The sequence below is a fragment of the Miscanthus floridulus genome, chromosome 19, assembly GCF_019320115.1.
Source record: "Miscanthus floridulus cultivar M001 chromosome 19, ASM1932011v1, whole genome shotgun sequence".
Taxonomy (NCBI): Eukaryota; Viridiplantae; Streptophyta; class Magnoliopsida; order Poales; family Poaceae; genus Miscanthus; species Miscanthus floridulus.
In genome coordinates, this window is record NC_089598.1 from 26242847 (window position 1) to 26263584 (window position 20738).

The 20738-nt window shown below is 46.0% G+C and overlaps 2 protein-coding genes, 1 non-coding gene and 1 pseudogene across 3 annotated transcripts; 3 read left to right on the forward strand and 1 right to left on the reverse strand.

Moving 5' to 3' along the window:
- Positions 1-1270: 1270 nt before the first annotated feature.
- On the reverse strand, positions 1271-6047 carry LOC136528489 (DNA-dependent metalloprotease WSS1-like). The gene is made up of 5 exons (XM_066521453.1): positions 5656-6047; positions 5366-5561; positions 3920-4423; positions 2549-2764; positions 1271-1814 (listed from the first exon to the last, which is right to left on the reverse strand). Exons 1-4 carry the CDS (start codon positions 5811-5813, stop codon positions 2576-2578), a joined length of 1047 nt encoding a protein of 348 aa, XP_066377550.1. The 5' UTR covers positions 5814-6047; the 3' UTR covers positions 1271-1814; positions 2549-2575.
- Positions 6048-10690: 4643 nt separating this feature from the next.
- On the forward strand, positions 10691-13344 carry LOC136525759 (uncharacterized; annotated as a pseudogene).
- An 899-nt stretch (positions 13345-14243) lies between these two features.
- On the forward strand, positions 14244-14316 carry TRNAK-UUU (transfer RNA lysine (anticodon UUU)). Its single transcript has one exon. It is a non-coding gene; the product is annotated as a tRNA-Lys (tRNA).
- A 1308-nt stretch (positions 14317-15624) lies between these two features.
- Positions 15625-18158, forward strand: LOC136528121 (large ribosomal subunit protein eL19x-like). The gene is made up of 5 exons (XM_066521032.1): positions 15625-15790; positions 16896-17018; positions 17127-17440; positions 17777-17829; positions 17922-18158. The coding sequence occupies exons 1-5, from the start codon at positions 15679-15681 to the stop codon at positions 17944-17946; spliced, it is 627 nt and encodes a 208-aa protein (XP_066377129.1). The 5' UTR covers positions 15625-15678; the 3' UTR covers positions 17947-18158.
- Positions 18159-20738: the final 2580 nt, after the last annotated feature.

Genomic DNA, 20738 nt, shown 5'->3' on the forward strand with positions numbered 1-20738 from the left:
TCTATTTTACGCAAATCGAAATACTGTAGCGTAAAGCTATTTTATAAGTCGAGGTTAAAATGAACTAGAAATCGAAAAAAAATAATTTTTTAAACTTCACCGGCTTTGGCTTCACCGATGAAGCCGTTTTGGATGAGCACTGTCGAGTCGCTGTTCCTCACGAGGCGACGACCTTGCCTGACGCCAACCCCAACAGCTGGAGGACGAACGGAGATGCGACGCGATGCCTCGTTGGAGACGCACCGTGGCGTGCTGACCTTCACCACTTGCTGTCGCCGTACAAGTACAATTATTCACTCTGGTTGTTGGTTTCAGCCAGGCTTATTCAACCAACCAATAGTATTTTTCTCTAAAAAAAAAAAAAGCTCAAACCAGCATCAGCAGCAACCAGCGAAGGTGATTGTTCGGTATTAGGAATGCTAACGGTTTCGGATGCACTGTCCTACTGTTTCACAGGTATGCGATGTTGATACATGACCCGTACATGTACTACATCATTCATGTTCGTACATGATACTCCTACGTGCCTGCCTGACTGCCAAGGATTTGCCACCCCCACAAATTGTGCAACGCAAGCCACACCAGATTTATTTTTGTTATTAGTTGGATTATGATATCCAGCCTGTTCGCTTGCTCGTATACGATCGTGAATTATAAGCTGAAACAGTATTTTTCTCTCATACCAAACCAGCCAGTGGTAAATAATCCACGATCGTTTACGACGAAACGAACAGGCTTTGTCTAACTTTTGTATAGTACTAGAGTGTAGTCACGAAGCAAAAGCCCCTTGACATACGACGGCTGTGTGATAAGAAGTAAGAAGGGTAAAAATCTCAGGTTCAAGTCGACCTAATTCAGGGAGAATCTGGTAACGCGCACCTGGCCGCTGATGGCCAATAAAACCCAGGCCGGCTTTCACAGAACGTGCTCGAAATTCGAATGATCAGCTAGTGCCGAACAGCGGGAAAGGTTGGACGGCGCGGCGTGTCAATACATGAAGTCTTCGGTGATCTTGCTGTGATCAATGATTATAAGGTACACAACTCTACCGAAAGAAGCTACGAATGTCATCGCTGAGCATCTTCCAGACCACGTGCGATAAAAGATTCATACGCGGTCCGTGCACGCACCTGTGTCCAGAAAAATGGCAAAGATCGATGGACTGCAGAACCTGTCGACCTCACTTTCCAGTTTCTTACACGGGGAAGGGTGATCATCTGCTTCTGAAGTGCTAGCAAGATAACCTGACCATTCGGTAGCAGTCAGTGGCGACCCTGCGACACTCGTCGCTCTAACTACATAACTTCCACGAGGATAATTCAAATACAGTGTACTTGGTTACTTCACTGATGACGCAAAGCGTGACGGCATGGATGAGCAAATGTAAAAGCTTTGGCTCTGGATTTTCTGGGTTAGATCTGACGAGCAGGTAAATTCTTTTAAAAGAACATTGCAGATACTTGTATTAACCCTTACATTAATGTAATTAATAAATTTCCTCACCCAGTCACCCATACGGCAACATGAGCAGACGACATCGGAACAGATAAAAGACCAATTCACCAGAGTTTGCCCTTAGGTACCAGCTGTTATCTGTCACCAAGAAGGCGAGACATGGATGGGCAACCTGGTTCAGAGGCTGTATGCCCCGGGCTTGGGGCTAACGTTTACAGCCATGGACTAAGATTGTTTCTTTCTACCAATCCGCTCATTGCTCCAAGCAACGTCCACAAAAGGGGTGGTAATAGAAGAACTGTTGCAGATAAGACAACTTATATCGACAATGCAGCAGATGCCTGCTCAGAAGTGTCATCCTGTAAGAACCACATGAAATCATTTTTAGAGTTGAGTTATGCAGATGATTTTAAATAAGGGTAACTCTTCAAATGTTATTGCAGTGGAAGCAAATGCAGGAAACAGAATATTCAAATGGCGATCAACTAAAGCTATATCCTGAACGAGCCTGTGTTAGTTAACTAAAACGAGCTGCAGCTTTACACATTCAGATATACACTTCAAGTGAAGACTTAGTTCCAAGAATAGTCTGCGTGTTAAGTAGCTTATATTTCATTTCAGATGTGCAAACATGCAGTTTAAAAGGATTTATCAAGAAATCAGTTTGTGTAGGTCCAAGTATGGGGTCCTGATAGAACTAAATAGCCTAGAAAACAAAAGGAAGTTTACTAAAAAGCTCCAAGCAAAATAACAACTGCAGAGACTATTTAAAGTGTTAGATATAGTGTGTCCCACACTGCAAAAATAAAGTATCAGATGAAGGGCCACTATGTCTATAGATACTTTTGCCGTCGGTGCATACACCACAATAAAATCTAGCATAATGTCTATTTGGGCATGCAAGCACCTAATGTTAATTGGATAACAAAGCAATCTTGAGAAATAAGGTGTGCAGAACACTAGTGGCTGTTATAAATCCAACAGGTCAGTGTAAATGATATGCGCTTCAACACAACAAAATTAAAAGTGAATAGTGCACACGGGAAAGTTAAAAGATTATTATAAACCTGACACAGTACTCTGGATTACTTACTGTACTATTGTAGCCTTCACTGTCATCTCAATCATAGCTTGGGCCATATGTGGCTACAGGTGGCCCATATGAGTATCTCCATTGATCACATGCTGAGCATTTGTCAAGCTTAGTGCTGTTCTCTAGAGTACAAAATTTACAAGACCAAGTCATGTACTTCGCCTTTGCAATTTTAGGTTTTGTGGTGCCACAAACTTCACAGATTGGTGCCAGAGGCTGCAGAGGTTCAGATTTTGTAATGTGTTAGAGAAAAGCATGCTAATAACTATAAGTAAAATGTGTAGTAGAAAAAAAATATGGAAGAAGTGAAGACTAGATGTAAGACCAAACCACAAGTATATATACCAAAGAATGAGAAAAGAAGTATAGTTAAGCAAGCAAATGTGACTACAAGGTATGTTTTTCTGGGACAAAAGAAACTTTCAACACTTTGCACGGATGGAACTATGTTGGTGATTTTGGTAGCTTAAATTGGAATTTGGCTTGCGTACAGTCAAAATAAATATGGGTGGTGATCAGTACACTAGGCTACTAGCTATAAGTCATAAAACCTGCAGACAGAAACTCTCTGCATAAATCACAAACAGCAGGTTTCCCAAAACTAAAGAGGCATACAGTTATCATGCAGTTCAATACTAGGCCGAGTATGTTACTATTATGAGTGGAGTTATACATTACAGGAAATGCCAAATATTTTGATAATTCAATCTACTCATTGACTTTGATTAAGATGTGACTAGCAAATTACTATAAGCTCAAGAAAAAATGAGAAAATATAGGAGGAACTTGCAGTAATAACAAGAAAGGTACCAAAAACTACATGTTAGGGGCTTGTTTGGCAGGGGTAGTAATGTTAATTCATCCTTTCTGGCCTCATTCAAGGATCTGGAGCTAACCTGCTAGACAAACACCCACACGGACAGAGTGGCTCTACAGATAGAGTTGTAGAGCTGTGGAGCTGTAGCCTGTAGAACAGAGCTGAAACTCTAGCTCTAGAGCCCTGCCAAACAGGCCCTAGAGCTGTACATCCATAACCCTCACCAACTGAGCTTGGCTCAGAACTTATCAACAAGCACCACAATAAATACACATCTGAAGCTCAGACATGCATACTCTAATCTAAACAAGCATTTAACTAAGATTCTACAGGGTTATCATGCTCAGCATATGCATGTGTTAATGAAATGGATGAATTTCAAAGATAAATTTAAATGGTTCAGAATGAAAAAGATCTGTTTGTCCTACTATAACATCTAAGAGATTTCTCCTATAAATTTTCTGTATAGAGTAAAAAATGAGCCATAATCCATGAATAAACTCACAGTTTTGTAGGTGAAATGGATATTTTAATTCGGCACTTTGAAAACTTGCCTGGTTCAGAAGAGTGCAAGCACCACATTCCCACTTTGAACTATCCAGTGCATCACTTGTTGTCCTATCATCTCGTGCTGCTATATGAATTCCAGAAGAAGTGCTGGGCTCTGCAAAAGTGTTGGAGCAGCTACCCTTCGAGTTTTTTCCATCCCTTGTCACCAAATTTGGTGATTCTTGAAGAATAATAACATCATCCGAATCATCAATACCAGATTGATCATGTGATCCACACCACAAATCATCATACATTCTCCTTTCAGCCGCCATTGCAGCAGCTTGTACTGGACTAAGTGCACTCATAATTTCACTGTTTCCACCCAACTTTCTTGGTCCAGAAGGCAATAGAGCTCCATTCCTTGCCCGCTTCTGTGCAGCAGCTAACGTAGCTTGCCGCAGAGATGGTGGTGGTGGATGTACTGTAAATCCACCGACTCGCCTTCCTGTACCATCAAACCCTTGTCCTGTTCCAGTGATACCCTTTGAAACAAGTTCTTCGCATTCCTGAAAGATATATCATAAACAACAGAAGGATCATTATTAAAAAATATGGCACCACAAGAGCAAAACTGAAATTGCATTCAAGAGCACAAAACTGACACAAAGAAAATGACAAATGACAGAACTAGATGTGCTTGGTCACAAATAAGGTACAAAGATACAGCAAAGCTCACTCAAGTACAATAAAAAAAAATACAGATTCACTACCTCAATCTTACACGTCACCAAATACAAACTTGAGTTAAGATCGATTTAGTGATAGAAACCGTGGTCCTGAAACATAACAGGATTTGCATTTGTTTTTTGTAAGGATTTCAACAGAAGTAAAACTCCATTCCAAAGACCTTGCCAATTGCCACAACTTTCCCCCAAATATAGTCCAGTGTCCTCACTACAACTTCATTCTGATTTGAATACCCTCATTTCGCGTTATTGCTTGGCAAACACAGGTAAAGCTCTTCTCCCCACTCCACTCCCAACATCTCCAGAGTGTATAAACCATTATGAAGTAAAATAATAGTCGTATGTCTATGATACAAGTGGGGTAATAATCATATGGATTGATAGAGACAAAGATGTTCCCATTGATTTAAGTTTGGATGTTGCACAGGAAAAAAAAACAAGTTCCATCTATTTTAGTTTTTGATAACCATAGTAGGACATCCAATCAAATATCAATCTAGGTTAGATGTACTAGAACTAAAAATCACTTTAAATTTCTAAGTACAGCATCATTACAAATAATCCTTTTAAGAGGAGAAAAATTTTAACATGTGCAACAATGAATCATTCAATCAGGGTGAACATTGTCTTGGGAATAGTTTAAACCAGAGCAATACATTCACTTGTGCGCATATGCAAAAACCATTCCATGCCAATATATACAACCACCAGAATCCAACATTGTGTAAGCAGCAGCATAAAAGCACAGAGCAGCCAACGCACCTTGCGGAGCTCATCCCAGAGCTTGTAGAACTGCGCATCGTGGGGCCCGCGCTGGTTGTGGCAGAGCTCGTGGAGCATGGTGTCGAGCACCTCCTCGTAGGGGATGAAATCGTGGTCGCGGCCGGCGCGCCGCAGCCGCAGCTTGACCTCGACGCCCGCGCCGACATTAAGCCCCAGCAGCCTCGGGTTCCGCGGCCTGATCAATCACACCCCCCGAAACGCACGGCGTCCATCAACCGATCGATCGGGAGAAGGGAGGTTAGGGTTAGGGTTGGTGGGGGGACGCTTACGAGAACTCGGAGAGGACCTTGACGCGCCACTTGTGGCGGCGCATGATGGGCTGGACCTGCCTGGCGACGCGGTCGAGGGTCGCCCGGGCGGCGGCCGCGTCGGGTTTGGTCTTGAGCGCACGGACCTCCCACACCTTGTCCAGGTCGCCCACCTCCATCGCCCCCGCCGCCGAATCGCTGATTACACGCCAACGCGGCGTGATTTCAGATGGGTTGGGGGGACTTTGGGGCGGATAGGCGAGCGGGCGGGAAGCGGGGCGACGTTTACGCAGAGCAGGGGGGGGGGGCGTGGGCGTGCAGAGGCGAGATTCGATTGCGTTGGGGTTCGAGAGAATGGAGGAAATTTTCGAAGTGGGGAAAGAGAAATCAGAAATGCAACAGCTCACAGTACACGCAGAACTCAATGGATGCAATGTTTTTTTTTATTGAGGGTGTCTATATTATATTCACGTGTTTCGTGACCAACTGGCACACGGCTGTGACTTGCATGTAAAACGCACGATTTCAGATAAGAGTAGCGTATGAATTCTACCACCATGAGATCGAAATCCATCCAACGAACACCGTACTTATTTCATATATTTTATACTAAAATTGCAGCTGCAATTTTCGATTCAAATTATAAAAAACCCGGTACACAAAACTATACAAACCTAACGAAATCTAATATATGTTGATACAAAGACAATTAACAAGTAACATTTTTTTCTATAGCTAGACAAAAAAATAATAATATATATATATATATATAGAACTACTGTTCCGCAGCTGGTCATATAATAATTTATTCTATGGCCACTTTGAGTTATGATAATTATCATGCTAATTTATGATATTACAGTAATTCTTTACTAAGTGATTTACTATAACAAAACATAATTTTTTCTATAGTTAGGCAAGGACAAAAAATAATATAAATGTTGACATAAAGACAATTAACAAGTCATAATCTTTTCTATAGTTAGACAAGAATTAAAATAAATAATATATTATAAAATGAGATATTTTTTTCTATAGTCGCTGTTGACAGGGGGAGACGATGAAATGAAACGAGAGAAGACTTGCGAAACAGCTTGTCAGCGACGAGGAAAAAAACAGATAGCTAAATCGGTGGGGATCAGACGGTCAACTATGGACAGACCCAGCGATCGGATGATCAGAAAACCGTGTGCCGGGGGAGAGACAAAAACACACAGATGTCCTTTAGCATTTCCTTTTTTTATTTCTTTTATCTTCGGATGCAATGTTGGCCAAATAGGCCCTGTTCGTTTCGCTGAAAAAATAAGTCGAAACACTGTTTCGACTGATTTATTGTGAGAGAAAAATATTGTTCCAGTTGAAAAAACTAAGCTGAAAAATTCAAATTATAAGACAAGCGAACAGGGCCATAAACATTTTTGAGAGTTGTTTGGAGAAGCAAACGGTAGGTTTTGACGGAATTTTTATTGACGCGTGCATTCTGTATTCCGTTTGTCATAAAAACGTATCGTTTTGACATCAATCGTTTTAATTTTTTTCATTTCACTTTTAAAACACGTAGGATATATGTGTAGATTTGTATTAGAAACTTTTTAACTCTAATGAATTAAAAGGAATTAAGAAACAAAAATTATACAAGACTTTTAGGGACTAGGATCATGCAACGGGAACAAAATAATGCCTGACCACCTCAGCGTGGGCCGAGCGGCGGCCAAAGTTAAGGTCGACGAACACGTAACAATTTATCCACTACATCTTTGTTTGCAATAAAATTTGAGGGGTTTCCACTTCAAATAAAATAGCTTTGAGGCTTAATGATGACTTTGTGAAAGTAGTAACATCTCTAATACAAATGGTTGTCTCACTTGTAGAGTGTTGAAATCTAAGTTATGTCACAAGTTGCAATTGAACCTACAACACCAAACAAATATGAAACAAGGTATGTCCAGTTGTAGAGACTTGCTAATTTCAGTTACAACCTTTTTTCGCAAGTCAAAGACATTCTCTCGAGCTCAGTTACAACCTTTATGGTAGCAAATAGTCTTAATCTTTTTATGTCCGACATGCTATTGGTCATAAAGTATGAAAGATCTCTGGAAAAATGCATACAGAAACACTCCGGGATGTTTGGTTGGCCGCCGAAGCCTGCCATGCCATGTGTGGCGCCCGCCACGCTGCAGCAATGGCAGCACCGAAGGTTAGGCGACGGATTTCGACGCCACAGGTGTGGCGTGATTTTGTGCTGGGAGTAGTTGTGGCCGCCGCAGCTTTCACACGAACCAAACAGCAGCCGCAGATTGACTAGTTCGTATCGTTGTTGGTTTATGAAGAAGTACTACCGATTAGTTTATGTGGAAAAAAATATTATTCCAGCTAAAAATTTACGATCATTTATAACAAGCCACGGCCAAACGAACCGACTGGCTTGCGTGCACAGCGAACCAAACACTAGCCTAGCTCTCCGTGGCAGCCGCAGGTGTGACGTGGCGCACGTCGGCCGGCAACCAAACAGCTCCTCCATCAGTTAGCACGTCTTTAGATTTTTTAGCTACTATTGCAATTACAATAACCATGTATCTCCAAACCAGTTAAAGATATATCTTACCTTAATTAGAGTGGCGACCTTTTAGCATCGCAGAATTCAGAGCGCTCTGTATGTCAAAATCTAAACATAAAAAATTACAAATATCAACAAATTAAAAAATGATGGTTGATCTTATATTAAACATGTAGCCGTAGTACAAAGATTTTAAACAAAAAATGATCACATTAATTCTTAGAAGTAGACCTAACTGTTTGTAGAAAGTTTGTAGAATCAATTTCAAATAACATAGTTATGGGTGGCGCACGTGCCGATGTCACTATAATAAATGCTATAACATAGTTATATGTATTACTATAATAAATGCTATAACGTGTGTTATCGGGGCAAAAGGGTCCATCCAAGTCAAAAATACAGGTATACATGCTACAAAGAGAAAAAAAAATACACATAATGTCAAGAAAATCAAGAGTGCAACGTTTGGAGGCCCATTTTTACAAAGTTGACGTTTGGAGTCTCAACACTGCGAAGCGCGACGATCGGAGTCCCAAATATATAATTTTCTCGGATAGGGCAGCTAAGATGAAATATAAAGATCAAGAGTGAGACGAATAGGACGGCGAGGAAAAACCAGATAGACAGAGAAGTGAAAGTGATCGTTATCAAGCTAAGGTCGGGAGATTTGAAAAGACCGTCGTCGAGGTGATTCAAACCTTGATGTCGACTTGCTGTGGTGTCCAGTGGCCGTGTACTCGGCATGGACAGGGACGACGTCGAAGTGACAGTGGACGTGAGGCCGTGGCCCGTGGGGGCAGGAGCAGCGTCAGCATGGTCGTGGACGGGAGGCAGATCAGATATTCATGGACGTGGGGACGTACATAAATTGCAACAAGATTTGATTGGTGGTTACCTTCTATGATTTGCGCTTCTCTGTGGATCCCTGAGTACCAGGGTGCGGCTGATCGGGCAAGATTTCCGTGATCTGCCGTAATTTGCGGGCGCTGCGCATGATCGGGCGGCGACGTCCTGCCGGTGGACGATGACTTTTGCTGATCGCGCGATGTAACAACGGAGCGCCGGGGGATCGCGATCGCGCGAGTGCGGGAGCGCGTGGGAATTGCGAGAGAGCCGGGGCCTTCCTTTTTCAGGCCGCTGACCGCAGGCTGACGAGCGTGCGATTGCTGGGAGCGAACGAAGCGCCAGGTGAACGAAGCCGGGCAGAGCAAAGCAAGCGGGGCGACGCATGTCGTTCGCCGGATAGAGTCTTGCTCAGGTACCTTTTAGCTGTTCGGCTTACTCCATATTAGTTTTGTTCGGATTCTTTTTTCAGTCGGAACAGTGTTTTTCTCTCACAACATTTCAGTCGGGACCGTGTTTTTCAGCCAGTTTCAGCTAAGTTTTAGACCAGCGAACGGGGCCTTAGTTATCTAAGATAAGATAAGAGATAGAGACTATTGATCAACGATGTACACACATTAATATGTGGCAAGTATTTTTGACATAAGGGAATGCCACGTAAGCACCAGAACTTAGTAAATCTATCAGGACAGTGGTGTGTCTCAAGATTTAGGCTCACTTAAGTCTAAAAATGTTCACTCGGAGTCTCAGACGATTTGGTAGTCAGCACCTGATGGTCCACGTGAGCTCACTTAAGTCTAAAGCACACACAGTTCTACGGGAAACAATCCGACTCCTTGGATGGACGGTCCGACTTAAATATCCAAATAGTCAGACTAATTAGACAGGTGATCCATGTATGTCGACCGGTAGCTGTAGCTTAAGTACCTAAGTGTAAGTAGTAATGTCACCTTATGGTCCCTATTTTCATTCTAAGTTATGTCTAGTCTTTCTACCTCATTCATGCATCATCAATGTATGTCACATGCATCATGTCTACTTATGTTACATCGGACTCATAGGAACTGGAGCAACTGAGGAGACGAGACGTGTGCATGAAGTTGAGTTTGCTGCCAAACTAGGACCAATTGAACCCCAAATTGATCCTCAAGACAGACTTCTAAGCATCTTGTTTCATTTATTAATATCATAACTCGATTATGTTACTTAAGATGCATGTTTACGTACGTAGGCCCATGACCTATCACACCTACCGCTCTTTGTTCGTTTTCATACATTGGAGTGTTGGTTGATTGCTTAGTTTGCTTAGACCAGTAGAGGGAGCATGTAATGGGTCGATTGGGAATGATAAGTCATATGATCGTGGCAAATGTATATGTAAACTTATAAGAGGTATATGCATCGTAGGCCCTTGAACTTGTCGCGTGGTGCCACTTAGGTCCACAAACTCTTAAATCGTACTTCTGGCACCCTAATGTTGTTTAAGTATGCCACTTAGGTCCATAACTCATCAGATCAAGGTTTTTGCCGACGTGGCGTCCACAGAGCGCACGTGAGCCTCGTTTGGGGCATGCAAATAAGCAGAGAGGCCCCCAGTTCTTTTCATATCCTCCATTTCCCTCTCGATTTGTCGTCAGACGTACGTAGGCGTCAGTAATGGCGGCGCAGCAACGCTCGGTGGTCCTCCCCGTGCGCGCGCTCGACGGCCGCGCTACGTCTGTGCGCCTGCTCGCCACGGCCTCCGTGCGGGACCTCAAGGTAGCGCTGCGTGTCTGCTTCCCGCCCGCGTAGGCTGCCCCGGCCTTCCACCTCTTCCTCCTCGTCGGCAAGCTCCTCCTGGACGCCAAGCTCGCCAACCTCTCACTCGCCCGGGGCGAGTTCATCTCCCTCATCCCCTTCACCGCCAAGCTCGCCGTGCCACCGACGGCGAGTGCCAATCTGAACCCACGCGTCGGCCCCTCTGTGTTCCCCGTGGCCAAAAGGAGTAAGTTTTCTTCGTCTTCGATGTGGCGCGGGGAGGATGTGTACTCCAAGATCGCCAGGGTGCTCGTCCACGACCTGGCCTCGTCGTCCTTCTACTGCCATGGTGTGGAGCCACTAGACCCTGCTCGGATGGTGGAGCACCTCAAGCAGGGCTCGGGAAGCACGGCCAGATCAGGCACGTCCAGGAGATCCCCGGCAGCGAGGCGTCCTTTTGCCCGCTCCCGTCTCACCTCTCGTAGCCCACCAGGGAGGCGTTCAGGGCCATCGGAGTGACGAGGCTGTACAGCCACCAGGCCCAGGCCATCGCCTCCGCCGCTTCTACGTCCGGCAAGAGCAAGCACGTGGTGGTGTCCATCTCCACGGCCAGTGGCAAGTCGCTGTGCTACAACATGCCCGTGCTGGAGTCCATCTCGCGTCCCGCCGCGGCGTTGTGCGCGCTCTACATCTTCCTGACCAAGGCGCTGGCGCAGGACTAGCTCAAGACGCTGCGGGGGATGGTGAAGGGCACCGGCGACCTCGGCGACATCGTCAGCATCTACGACGGCGACACCCCGATGAAACGCCACGCAAGGATCAGGGATGGCACGAGGCTGCTCATCACCAACTCGGACATGCTGCACGTCTCGATCCTGCCGTGCCACGCGCAGTTCCGGCGGATCCTGTCCAACCTCGAGTACGTCGTCATCGACGAGGCTCACTCCTACAGGGCCGCCTTTGGCTGCCACACTACGCTCATCCTCCGGTGGCTGAAGCGCGTGTGCGCGGGTGTCTACGGGAGCCACCCGACCTTCATATCCTGCACGGTGACACTGGCGAACCCCCGGGAGCACGTCACGGAGCTCGCCGGCCTAGACGCTGATGACGTCAAGCTCATGCAGAACAACGGCAGCCCTTGCGGGCCCAAGCACTTCCTCCTGTGGAACCCGTTGGTGTCAAGGCAAGGGAGGTGCCCGAGCGCAGCGCAGGAGGTCTCCCACCTCTTCGCCAAGATGGTCCAGCACGGGCTCCGATGCATCGCCTTCTGCAAGACGAGGAAGCTCTGCTAGGCCATGCTGGCGTGCGAGCTCGCGGACACCATCTGCGTGTACCGCGGCAGGTACGTCGCTGAGGACCGGAGGAGGATCGAGGCTGGCCTCTTTGGTGGGATGATCTGCGGCATGGCGGCGACGAACGCTCTCGAGCTCGGGATCGACGTCGGCGGCATCGACGCGACGCTGCACCTCGGGTTCCCCCGGAGCATGGCGAGCCTATGGCAACATGCCGGGCGTTCCAGGCGGAGGTCGAAGCCGTCCATCTCCATCTATGTCGGCCTCGACGACGCGCTGGACCAGTACTTGATGAGCTTCCCGCACAAGCTGTTCGGCAAGCCAGTGGAGCACTGCCACGTCAACTCTCGCAACCGCAAGGTCCTGGGGCAGCACCTCGCCTGCGCCGCTTTCGAGAAGCCGCTGTGCCAGAAGCACGACGCTAGGCACTTTGGTCCCGGCATGGACGGTGCCATGGTGACCCTGAGAGATCAGGGTCACCTGACGAACACGAACACGAACAGTTTCGATCAGTCAGGCGTGTGGAAGTACGTCGGGCCTAACAAGAACCCCGCTTGCGCGGTGAGCATACGAGCGATCGAGCACGATAGGTACAAGGTGGTGGACAAGCAAGGCTACCAGGTGCTGGAGGAGATCGAGGAGAGCAAGGCTTTCTTCCAGGTGCACGAAGGCGCCGTGTACATGCACCAGGGCGTCAGCTACTTGGTCGAGCAGCTGGATCTGTCGACGAGGACGGCGTACTGCCGAGCAGCAGCTGATCTCAAGTACTACACCAGAGTTCATGACGTCACCGAGATCAACATCCTCCAAGACAACGGCCATGGCGATGGAACTACCGGTGATGAAACTGCATCATCATCATCATCACCCGGGCTGGGGTTCGACGGCGGCGTGCACGCGGCGTCGCACGCACTGCTCAGCGTCCTGCCGCTGCGCATGATGTGCGCCGCCTCCGACCTCGGGACGCGGTGCGCCGCCGCCGCGGCGCGCAGGAGCTGGAGCGGGAGCGGAGCTCCGGGTGATGGTGGTGACAGGGCGCCTGGGGTCCTGCTGCTGTACGACAAGCACCCCGGCGGCATCGGCCTAGCGGCGCAAGTGGAGCGCCTCTTCGACGAGCTGCTGCCCGTGGCCCTGTAGTTGGTCTCGGCGTGCGGCTACGCTGGCGTGGATGGCTGCCCGAGCTGCGTGCAGAAAAGAACTGGGGGCCTCTCTGCTTATTTGCATGCCCCAAACCAGACTCACGCGCAGCTCACGTGCGCTCTGTGGACGCCACGTCGGTAAAAACCTTGATCTGATGAGTTATGAACATACGTGACATACTTAAACAACATTAGGGTGCCAAAAGTACGATTTGAGAGTTTGTGGACCTAAGTGGGACCACGCGAAGTTCAAGAGCCTACGATGCATATACCTCAACTCATAATATCAACATACTTCCGTTAAGGCATATCTAACCCTATTGTGGGTTTTGGTGAATGATTGATAATGCATATAAAGAGTTAACGAGATTTATAAAGTATTTCAGTGATTAATCCGTGTGAAAAGTGCAAATGAAGAAAAGGAGACTCCCAAATTCTTACTTGATTGACTAAGATGGCATGAAACAATATATTTCGAAGAATTATCCTTCTTTGCTTCATTTCTATTTGACTTGAGTTTAGGAACGCATCAAATACATTTATTGCTCTCCTAACATATAAACTCTAGCGCATCGAGTATTCTTGTTAAGAAAGCCAACCTAAAGTTACACACACAGAAGGTATGGCTCTGCGAAGAAAGAAGAAGATGAAGTTGCAAATAAAAGGGATGTATCCGTCCTCCATCTAAAAAAAGAATGACATTTTAGCTTTGTTATAAGTAAACCATCTAAGATTTAATCAAATTTATAAAAAAGTACCAATATTTGTAGTACTAAATAAGTGTCATTAAATTCATTACTAAATATATGCATCGTTTCACCTACTTATACTATATCATAAACAGTAAAATACATTTTTTTTTAATATAAATAGATAGAATAAAGTTAAATAATTTGGCTTAAAATAAAACGAGAACTAGGAAGATAGACAGTGCATCTTTAAACGGTGGTACTAACCATAGCATGGGGGAAGCAGAGGATTGACAGAACGCAACTATTCCTATCAGAAGATTAATATTATTTTGTGTGATGAATTTCGATAGCCGTCCTAGCTCAGTCGGTAGAGCGCACGGCTTTTAACCGTGTGGTCGTGGGTTCGAATCCCACGGACGGCGTTTGTTTGTATGATTAATTTTTCTTACTCTTTTATTTGATTTTTTGATTCTCTATCTGATCTTTTCTTTTCTTTTATTTTTTGATTCTCTATCTGATCTTTTCTTTTTCGAGTCTCTATTTTGTCTCCTCGCAGAAAACGTTCCGATTCTTAAAACTATTCTCTATTTCGTCTTCAGAGAAACCATATCATAAGAAATTAATCTTCTTTTGTCCTTCACAGAAAACATCTCATAGGAAATGAAAACTTGATTGATTACCCTACAAATATGCAGCACACTTGCACAGGCCTCCGCGCCGCACGAGGCCAGGCGAGTCGACGCCGCACTGCATTGCCTTCTCCCCAAGAATCATGTACATTGCTGTCTTCCCAAGGATAACCTCTCCATTTGATCTCACCCTTTCCCCAAGAAACATGTAGACAGTTTTTTTTCTCTCTCCTAGTATGTGTGTATTATGTCTCATCTCATGGAATAACAAATGTGATAGTTACCCGGAAGCACCACATACATCCTGCTGCAGGTCAAGAATTTGTCCTATAGGGAGGAGGTTGTCAAAATTGACATTCTCGGCTTTGACCTTCTCTCGCATGGTATTTGGTCAGGGTTTCCCTTCAACCTAGAACCAATTAATCGAAACACAACAAAATGACACACATTTCATAGTAGTTCTGAGCTGGACCTCCGTAACGGCATTGCTAATTTTTAAGCAAGGTGGGGTGGTTCTTGCGCGATGGAGATTGTGTTGGATACCAGAATGGTCAGTTGTGCACATACGGTTGAAGCAGCTCGGTTTTGGTCAGTTGTGCACAAGATAAAGAAGCTCTTTAGCACTCTGGAGCAATAAGCAAACGTGCCCTGCTGACGGCAGGATCAAAGCATGTAGATTCTGCAAAACTCATGCATCCCCTCAGTTCTGTTTTGTGTGTAAACGCTAAATTCAGGTCCTCGGATAACCATGTAGATTAGCTGAAGCAGCTGAGGCTTCTCCGAGTATACTACAAAGTTATAAAAAAAATAAATTAGGATAGTCTAGTTAATCATCCTTTACTCTAAGAAAAAGTACTTCTACATCAATTTTTTTGCGAAATACAAACGTAAATAAATAGAAGGCCAGAAGGGACTTTTTTTTTTCTTTTGAGAAATAGGCCAGAAGGGACTTGAACCGCTCTTTTTTGTCCGGGCCATCTAGTAGGCCGTGGCCCAATAAGCCCGACTTCTCCACACAGGCCCAGCCCACTTTAGAGGGTTCCAGGGAAACCCTAACCCCCTGGTATATAACCCTCCGCGCGGCCGCCACTCTTCCCCCAACCTCTGCGCCACCACACACACCCGGTAGGGAGACCCTCTTCGCCGGCGGAGACCATGGTGTCCTTGAAGCTCCAGAAGCGGCTAGCAGCGAGTGTGCTCAAGTGCGGGAAAGGCAAAGTATGGCTCGATCCAAATGAGGTCTCCGAGATCTCCATGGCTAACTCCCGTAAGACCACCACCGATTGCCATACGTCTCCTCCCCCTCCGTCCACTTAGTGTTTGCTGCGCGGCTAGTACGTCCGTCGACGAGCAAGCGCGTCCGTCCATGGACGATCTGTTCATCTCTTGATTGCTCTGTGGGCTGGGTTGGTGTAGTAGAGGTAGATCTGTGTTTCTGCGCGTATCTTTTTGGCGGCTCCTATGAGCTGCCGCATCGTGCGGACCCGTCCTCGGACAAGGCCTCCAGATGCTGTCGCGGAGGCTTGACCCGCCGTCCACCAGCGTGGTGCCGCGGTCGCTTGTTGATATACCTCAGGTTTGTTGCCGAATATATATACCGAGGCAGTTTAGTTTGTGGGATCGATGAAAATGAAATCTTGTTCCGTTTGCATTCTGTGGCTGCAGGTGTTAATATTAGGTCACTCACTTTGCCGGTGTGCCATCTCATCTAGTTTTGTGGCTTATCTTAGCGTACAGGATATTAAACTGTTAAATTTTGCCTATGTTGATTTTGCTGTTATAATTTATTTCCTGCTACTAATGTATTTATTTCCTGCTACTAATGTACAGTCTAAGTTGTCTGGGATATCTAGTTTTGTTTTGCTGAAGAAGATCTAGCGAATGTTTGCTAAGTGATGCAATTGTGCATAAAGTTTATTGTGTAATTTGATTATTTTGTGCACTGCTGATGATTTGCAAAGAACTGTTTATTAAGCAATACATATTCTGTTCATGCTGTTCTTGCAAACCGTATGTTCTGTCCTACTTAGATTCTGGCTATGACTGCTATTACTTGCCTTCATGGACTGCTGATGATTTACACGTATGCTTTTATGCTAGCCTGAGGTATTGTGCTCAGGCTATTCTTGCCATGCATATTTTTCCGATTGGTTTAGTACTAAGATTGCCGTGCATGTATCTAAAGTTATGTGATTTGATGAAGGTAAAACATTTATATCACTTAGACTTGTGTAGTTGTTTTCTCTTTTTTGTTCTTGTTCAATTTTGAGTGCTATGCTTGTACTTTTGTTTGAACATTGACTCTTAAACTTGTTTTGCTACTGAGTAACAGAAGGTACATATGTATGACCATTTTTCTGCAATACCTGCAGGACAAAATATTCGCAAGTTGGTCAAGGATGGCTTCATCATCAAGAAGCCGCAAAAGATCCACTCCAGGTCCCGCGCAAGGAGGGCCCATGAAGCAAAACAGAAGGGCAGGCACTCTGGTTATGGTATACTGCTGCAGCACTCGTTTACTCTGTTTGTTGCCATGTGAATTTATATCTGAGATCTCTGTTTTTTCGAGTCCTGCAATATATGCTAATCTGATCTCCCTGCAGGTAAGAGGAGGGGTACCAGGGAGGCTAGGCTCCCCACCAAGGTCCTTTGGATGCGCAGGATGCGTGTTCTCAGGCGCCTGCTGCGGAAGTACAGGGAAGCCAAGAAGATTGACAAGCACATGTACCACGCAATGTACATGAAAGTGAAAGGCAACATGTTTAAGAACAAGAGAGTGCTCATGGAGAGCATCCACAAGACAAAGGCAGAGAAGACCAGAGAGAAGACTCTCTCTGATCAGTTCGAGGCTAAGCGGGCCAAGAGCAAGGCATCTCGTGAAAGGAAAATTGCTAGGAGGGAGGAAAGATTGGCCCAGGTAAGATTTGAACATGCTGAAACTGCAAATTTCTACATTGTTATAACTGTCGATTTGTAATATCGATGAATGGTAATTAAATTTGCAAGCACTAGTTCTATATTGATCTGTTAAAAAAAAGTATGCTTGGTTTTGTTTGAGCTTTATTTCGTGGCATATGATTGGACGTGGGTTTTAGTGTACTACTTTCATTGTCTTCCATAGTCATGCCTTCTAGTTTGTTTTAAACTGTTAGATCTGGTACATGTTTTCTAACAGCTTGTGGCATTTGGATGTACCTCTTCTTCCATTGTTTCATTTGTTTGGATTCTAAATTCATGTTTCATCCTTGTGTAGGGCTCAAGAGAACCTGCCGCAGCACCAGCAGCAGCTCCTGCCCTAGCTGCAGCGTAAGTGCCTTGGAACTACTTCACTAACCTAGGTTCCTTGGTTTAGATGGCCATGTGTTTGTTGACATTTTTTTGACACTCCATTGTCACAGTGCACCAAAAAAGGCGAAGAAGTGAAGGAGTGAACTGAAGCAGTGGCTTTCTGGTACCAGGACTCGGCCTAATTTTGGAGAATGTATCTATAAGCTGTTGTGTCCGAGATATCTGGAACATCATATCTCGTTTGTTATGTTGGATAATTTAGTAGACTTGTTTATCCTAAGTGCCTTTGGAACAAATTATCGCAGAATATGGTTATGCTTTCGCGAATCCTAGTTCTTGTTTTGCTAGTTTATCTTTGAGCTGGCCGTTGTGGCTAGCACCTGTGCTGGTATGCTCTGAGGTACATAACCTGATCTGAAAGGTGTACTGCAGATTACACAGCTTTCTGTGGTGATTTATGAGCACTGTGATTTGAATCTGAATACGTGCGCTGTCACAGTTATTTGTTGCCTCCGTAGATGCAAGCGATGGCTTTGCCGACGGCGCTGCTTATACACAACCTTATTTTGACTACGATCCTGGGAGATTGCCTTCGACTTGTGAGCGGCAGCATTAGCTGTAGTTGTAAATGCAAGGCCGCCCCCTGTGGTTAGCCATTGCGATCACAAGTTTCTATCACGGGTTGCAAAATGGCTCGACAACTAAATTCTGACGCCGAAGAACTGAATGATATATTTTGCACTGGTAAGGAAGGATCCGCCCGGGGCTAGTCATTTTGGATAAATGATTCGTATGAACGCTTCGATATGCATTCGCACTAGTAGTAAGGAAGGAATCGCCCGGGGCTCGTGAATGCTCTATCGCAACTAAGTTGCTCAATATCCGCTGCAAATGGGAACGGGGAACCTGAAAAGAGTTTGATGTCCATGTTACAGTTAATCGAGTTTAGAAATCAAGCTGGCATAAAAGATGCAAAATTCAACCGTGATGTCCTCATTTCGTCCGTGTAGGCGATGTTCAGCCTATTCGCTGGTTGGTTTCCTTGGTTTCTGGGCTGATAAGCCCGGCTGGTGCTGGTGGTTTGTTGTGAGAGAAAAATACTGTACCATGACTGATAAGTCATAACTGAAACCAACAAGCGAACATGCTCGTTATATAGCTCAGCGAAGGTATGAACGTTAGACCTGGAACAGGTCGAGTTTGTTAAACTGCTCCTTCCCATACTCCCTGGCCATTCCAACAAGCGAACATACTGTTTGTCTGGTTTGATGAACAATAACTTGAGAGTGGGGATCAGCCGGCTGGCCAAAAATTTCAGACCAGAGAACAGCCTCTTTGCCCTCTTGGGCCTTGCAATACAGTTGGTTGCCCTCATTCTAGTCTAACATGGTATCGAGCTAGGGTTTGCATCCTTACCTTCTGCTGCTGAGCGACGCCGGCAATTTTTGCCCAACCCCGCCCGCCTCCGCATCCCACCCTCGCGCTGCTCCACCCCGGCCATCCACCCACACGCGCGGCTCTTGCGCCTCGCGCCCGTGCTGGCCCGCTGCCTGCTCGCGCGGCCCTGCGCGCCACCACGCCGCCCTCCCGCGCGCCCCTTGCGGCCTCGCGGCTCCCTTCGCTGCGGACACCAGCCCTGCTCCGCCCCAGCACCTGTGGCTCCGTCCCCGCCTCCCCGAGGGCGCACGTAGCGGGCCGCTCACTTGCGCCCGTGTGTCGGTCTGGTGTTAGTGAGCCGGTCGGTCCTCCTCTCCTCTCTGCTTAAAAAAAGCAGCAGCAGCAGAGAGGCTAAAAAAACAGCAGCAGCAGAGAGGCTCGTTCTCTCCTCCATGGCGTCCCCCGGACGCCCTGGCGCTGTTCTGGTCTCTCGGTTGAAAGCTCTAGTTTGGTTTTGGTGAATTGATGAAACCCTAAGTGCTAACCTAGTTTATCAAGTGATCATGACATAGGTAGCACACTTCAAGTAGAAGAAGCTAATGAAGATCATAGCATGACAATGGTGATGGCATGGCGATGATTAAGGGCTTAAACTTGAAATGAAGAAGGAGAAAAACAAAAAGCTCAAGGCAAAGGTATAAACCATAGGAGCTATTTTGTTTTGGTGATCAAGACACTTAGAGAGTGTGATCACATTTAGGTTTGATAGCCGTACTATTAAGAGGGGTGAAACTCGTATCAGAATGCGGTTATCAAAGTGCCACTAGATGCTCTAACTCATTGCATATGCATTTAGGATCTAGTGGAGTGCTAACACCCTTGAAAATATTTGTGAAAATATGCTAACACATGCTTTTGGAAAAATGAAATGTCTATTTTCTATTGCGCCGGATGTAAAATTCTTGGTGATTGGCACATTTGAGCAAGGGTGAAGAAGTTAGAGTTGAAATGGAGTTGGTCGAAATGATGCTGGCGTCGGTCTACTGACCGGACGCTGGGTCACTCAGCGACCGGACGCTGGAAGGCTGCGTCCGGTCGAGCTGTCAGACGGCACAGTGGGTAAGGTTGAGCACCGGACGCTGGTCTGCGTCCGGTCAAGGTGGACCGGACGCGTTCGGTCGAAAAAACATGCCTCGGGGAGCTTACTGAAAACGACCGGACGCTGGGGCTTCAGCGTCCGGTCAGTTTTGACCGGAGCGTTCGGTCAGCTTCGTAGCCGTTGGAATCTGACGAACAGCGTTTGAAGGTTATGACACATGGCGTCCATCGGGCGACCGGACGCTGAGGGCCAGCGTCCGGTCAGTATGACCGGAGCGTCCGGTCAGAGCGTGTTTTGTCCAGTGAAGGGGTATAACGGTTCTATTTGATTGGGGCTCTATTTATAGCCTCATGGCCGGCTGTGGCTCAGATCTTTGGCCATTTTCATTAACATAGCAACCTTGTGAGCTAAGCCAAAGCCCTCCCACTCATCTACATCATTGATTCATCAT